Raw genomic sequence first — 5,478 nt, 5'->3', positions numbered from 1 at the left:
TTACTTAAAATTTAACTTGTTTTCTCCATTTTTGTTGTTGTTTGTGGTTTAATTAAATGGTATATGATATATATTAGCTTATATAATATCTACATGTTGCCAATTTCATAGGTTATTAATCATTTTTATGCAATTAGAGATTTTTCAGTTTTAATGAAAAAGTACATGTTATATAATGGTGAATAAAATCAAAACAAGGCCGGTGACCCTATGTTTTTATTTCATTTTTCATATAGTATTTGTATGTAGTACTTGAATAAACATTTTGAGCAAAAGTTATTAGATGGAAAAAAATCAGCAAAACTGCAGCAACACCCCTTAAATATCATCTATAATCAACGGCAGGAAATGACGTTAATATTTCGACGAAATGACGTCATAAATCCAGCGAAATTATCCAGTCAAACTAATTTTGTTTAAACAAAAAAAATTACAAAATAAAAAGTGGGATAAATAGAATAATAGATTAGTATTGACTATAGATCAGGTTTATCATGCTCGGCACGAAAACGAAAAGGCACTCGCCAAGGCTCGTGCTTTTTGTTTTCTAAGCCTCGCATGATAAACCTGATCTATAATCAACACTAACATATTATTCTCTATTTATGGGGAGACAATTATGTGCTAGGTTCGAAGGGCTGGGTCGCGGTTAATTATTGTATGTTTAAAATACGAGAGGAGTGCGTGTGCCATACTCCTATAGATCTAACAACTGACCAAGCGTTATGAGTAGTGGTTAATTTAGTAAATGCAAAAAAACGATCGTGGTTATCCGCATTTAGTTTTTATTCTGAAATGAAAAACTGTATTACTCATAAAATAACAGTTATTAAATGAAGTTCACCCAACTATACTTGGGTTATTGATGGACGGACTGGCTTGCGTGGACGGACTTGCTTGACGCCAGCTTGCGTGCAGACGCGTGGACAGGCTTCTCACCAGGTCTGCAAACGCTTGGTCGGACGCCATGTTGTAGTTCTCGTCGGGGTCCGTTTGGTGGTCATACAGTTCCGTGCCGTAATTTCTGGTCCAATCTGGCTTGTGGGTCCGATACGAGAATGCGACCCACTCCGTATACCGGTAACGATCCGAACGCAGTGAGTATCCCATGATGGGTACGTGTTGCATTGTGCGCGGGTACTGCGAAAACACAGTGGGTTTCCACGTAATTGTTGCGTTATGAAACAGCGGCATAAAGCTCACACCTTCCGTACAAGTGAGCATGTTTTGTGAATTCTCGGGGCAGACGGGAACCGGCGGTAAACCGACCGCGCCCACAAGCGTTGGAAACAAGTCCACAAATTCCACTAGGCGATCCGTTATGATTCCGTTGTCGGTGAGGCCGGGTATCCGAACCATCATCGGCGCATGCGTGGCTACCTCGAAATTTGTATGCTTCGTCCAAATGCCGTGCTCCCCGAGGTGGTATCCGTGATCGCCGAGAAGAGAAACAACAGTGTCATTGGAAAGCCCTAAGCGTTCCAGTTCATTTAAAACGACGCTAACTAACGAATCGATCCACGATATCGCTGAAAAGTACACTCTTCTCAACTCGCGCGCGATACTAGGCGGCAACGTCTCATTGACTAGCCCGTGGAAGTTCAAGGCTGCAATGTATGTGTAACCAGTGATCAACTCTAAACTTTTCCACCAAGCGGGGTCCGGCATATTGGTCGGTGCGTAAGGATTTCTCGGGAGGATAATTGAACTATCAGGGTAGAATTTCGTAAACGCTTCCGGCGACACAAACGGCAAATGTGGCCTAGCAAAACCTACTGCGGGAAAGAACGGACGGTCCGCATATTTGCCACCCGTTGCAAAGTTCCGCAGAGCGCTCACGGCAGCCTGTGCGATTTTGTAATCCATAAGAGGGTCATCTGCTTGTTGGGAATCGTTTACGTACATATAACTGATTTTGCTTGCTTCGTAGCTCGATGGTCGCGGCTGGACGTACGGCTCCGTCCACGAAAATGGGTAATCCTCATGACTATCATGTACCGGGTGGAATATTTTACCCATACCGGCGGTTATTCTTCCGTGGTTTTTGTACTGCGGTATAGTCGTGAAGTTCGCGGTCGCCGTGCGGAAGTAGGTTTGTAGGTCGTAAACATGCGTTGTATCCGGTCGCCGTGACGTTAGGAATGACGTTCGGCTCGGGCTACAAATCGCCTGCTGTACGTACGCCTTTTTCAAAAGGAGACTTTTCCGCGCTAGAGCGTCGATATTTGGCGAGTGAATCTGAGGGTCATCACGTGACGGGAAGTCGGCACCTTGGTAGCATCCTTAATCCGCTCTCATATCATCGATCGCAATAAACAAAACATTTTTCGGTCCAGTTTGCGGTGCAGCGCATGTTACAAACAGCAATGAAGTAAATAAGAATAACCCCGATACGACATCCATCTGCGCGTGGTCTTGTTTCAATAGTACTCAAGATTCGGAACAACGTACCGTTGCAGTCAATATGCGGTTAAGCTATTTCTGCAACTAAAGATAAAAATTCCCAACACCAAAACCTGAGCTACGGTGGCACAGATGGGGCATTTGCTTTTTTATTTTAAACAAACAAGTCGTTGAAACAAGACATTTAACGCGCGGTAACGCCTAAGCGAATCTTGTAAACAAGTTAGTAAGTCGAAGTAACGAGTTTGTAAGTCATGGTCATCGTCACACAAAACGAGATATTGAAGTTGTGGGAACGACAAAGCCCACTTTTTTGAGCAACTTTGTAACTCGTGGGAACGAGAATGTCAACTCACTGGTGACAACGACATTACAAATGGGCTGTGCTCTGTGAAAATGGGGTTGAATGCATGCGCGTAAAGTGTCGTCCCTGGTTAGCCTGTGCGGACTGCACAGGCTAATCAGGGACGCCACTTTCCGCTTTTATGATATTTTTCATTTGAAGAAAGTCTCTTCTTAGTAAAATTCCAGTTTAGGCGGAAAGTGTCATTCCTGATTAGCCTGTGCGGAGTGCACATTCTAATCTGGGACAACACTTTAGGCACATGACTTAAACCCTCTTTTGACAGAGTGAGGCTCAATATCCACATACATGTTTTACCGTGGTTGTTTACAAATGGGTGATACAAGGGCTACTTAATACAGAATTTTGGACGATTTAATCGGACGGAGCAGCGCTTTTAAAACTGCGAGGATTCTTATATGTTGATTAAGCCGCTACTACGAATTAGTTATATTATCCCCAAGAGTTATAAAGTCGTTACCACGAGTAAGCTATGACCTTTCTATAAGTATCTTAGCTGTTCAAATAGCAAAAAATACAAAAAAGTATATATCCTGTCTTTGTAACCATGGTGATGGATCTCATAAACCTTAGTCATGATTAGGACCAGAGATAGTTGCAATAATTCAACTCTCAGCAAAAATCATCAAAGGCTCTGGGAGTACGTTTATATGGACTAGGACCAGCGAATACAACTGATCGTTACTATATGTAAACAGAACCGAATAGGTATCTTAAAACGCGATAGCTTCTTTGTACAATTATCTTTGGTGACCTAATTAGTGTAGGACCAGATGTCGTATTATTCCAATCTTTTCGTCTTCATGTGTACAGTACAGAATTGTATTGCGTGTTCATTATCAATGCCCCAAAAAGTTCACATTTCGGTCAGTTAATAAGACGTAATGTCTCGAAATTGCGACCGTAGCTTTGGAAAGTTATAATCTTACTTGAGCACGAAGAGTTTTATAAAAACGGAGGTCTCCGACGGCTCCTCCATCTTCTTCTTTGATGCTGAATTTTTTTCGAGTTCTCCAAGCATTCTGCTTGAATAAAAATACAACAGAAATCTATGCTGTTATGTATAAAAATATATATATATATTCGGAATAGCTTTAATCCTTTCTCTTATCCAAACGGCCTTCTCCACATTTATATTTAAATCACTTTAGAACTTTGTCTACCATTTTGAAAGAAACCTTGCGCATTTACATATTTAAACTTGATATTATTGAGATAAAAGTAAGAACCACACATCTTATTGACATTTTTTTCTAATTTGAAATTATACTTTGTGCACTATCATTTGATACCCGATTGTGTAGATTAATATTGGTTTATATACCTTTCTTTTGGCGAGAAATTCAAAAAGGAAACAACTTCAGTGATGCCTCTCGAATATACCATGTACATGGGCAAACACAATATTTTATGTTTAAAAAAAACACACTAAATATAAGCAATTGAAATAACCTTCTTTATGTTCTGTTGTTTTCTTTACTATTTTGTGCTGCAAACTGGACACTACTATATTATTTGAAACATTGTTTAGTCTTACTTTGTAAAAACTTAGTGCACACTTTATTATGTAGTTAATAGTATGGGTTGATTGGCATGTAATAAATTATGTATGCTTGTCTACAACAATACAATTAATAAGTGCTATCAAAGCCAAATTACTTGAATTCAGCTAAACAAGTGTAAACATATTATGTGAAAGTGTTTGGAACATATTTCTTTTCTGTTATAAAGTCTTACAGTTATCAAGTCAGCAACAATTAATCTTAAAATTTACTACCATATTTAAATTTAATTATAAATATTTGTTTGTAAAGGAGTTGATATTTTGTTTTTAGAGTAACATATATTTCATGTGGTTTATGAAGGCCGTACAATTTCCATGACCCTTTGAAACCTGCAGCGGATTAATACAAAATAATACAATTTTCCATTATTTTCAATGGATCTAAATTAAATAAGATCATATCTTGAGAATCCATTTAAGACCAGCATTTATAACATACCTCAATAAGTACCTTATGTAGCCAAACATGTCTTCAATGAAAGTTACATATACCTGCTAAGGTTTGGTATATTCTGATGACTACCAGACATAAAAGTAAACCCAAGTCAGGAACTGTTTGTTTTCAAAACAAATATAATAACATACTTTTTACACTGGTTCTTATATATTTTCATTAGTTAGTTACAGAAATAATTATGTGGACTTGCTTTTACTGTGTACTTCTCTTTACAAGGTGGACATTAAGTGCTACAGCTTGTCACAGACAACGATCACTTTGTGCTTGTTCCACTGTAAAACATTCCTGAACAATAATTCTAACCATGGAAATAAAAACTTACGCTGTCAAGAAGGGAACATTCCCATTAACATGTTTATTCTTATATTTTATTATATGTTTAAAAACTTATGATTTGACACCATAAAAATATTTAAAAAACAGAGTTAAATTGTTTTATTCATTTTTTCTAGAGTGCAGAGACTCAAATTGATCAAATAATACAAAAGATAAACCCGATGTTTGAAATTTTAATATTTATTTCTTTTATGTTACCACGAATAACTACAATGAACTAATAAAATGAATAAAACCATCGCATATTTCATAGTATGTATTTCTATTTACATGTAGTGATACAAAAAAGTTTGTGTTTGAGCTGTTTATTACCTTAAATGTCATTTTGTATCGGTTGTTATGATAACCGAAATG

The 5,478-nt window shown here is 37.9% G+C and overlaps 1 protein-coding gene across 1 annotated transcript; it reads right to left on the bottom strand.

Moving 5' to 3' along the window:
• Positions 1-840: 840 nt before the first annotated feature.
• Positions 841-1,668, bottom strand: LOC127835670 (iduronate 2-sulfatase-like). Its single transcript, XM_052362109.1, has one exon. The coding sequence runs from the start codon at positions 1,666-1,668 to the stop codon at positions 841-843; it is 828 nt and encodes a 275-aa protein (XP_052218069.1).
• Positions 1,669-5,478: the final 3,810 nt, after the last annotated feature.

This window comes from Dreissena polymorpha, chromosome 6 (assembly GCF_020536995.1).
Source record: "Dreissena polymorpha isolate Duluth1 chromosome 6, UMN_Dpol_1.0, whole genome shotgun sequence".
NCBI lineage: Eukaryota > Metazoa > Mollusca > Bivalvia > Myida > Dreissenidae > Dreissena > Dreissena polymorpha.
Note: the sequence above shows the minus strand (reverse complement) of the source record. Positions and strands in the feature narration are given on the sequence as shown.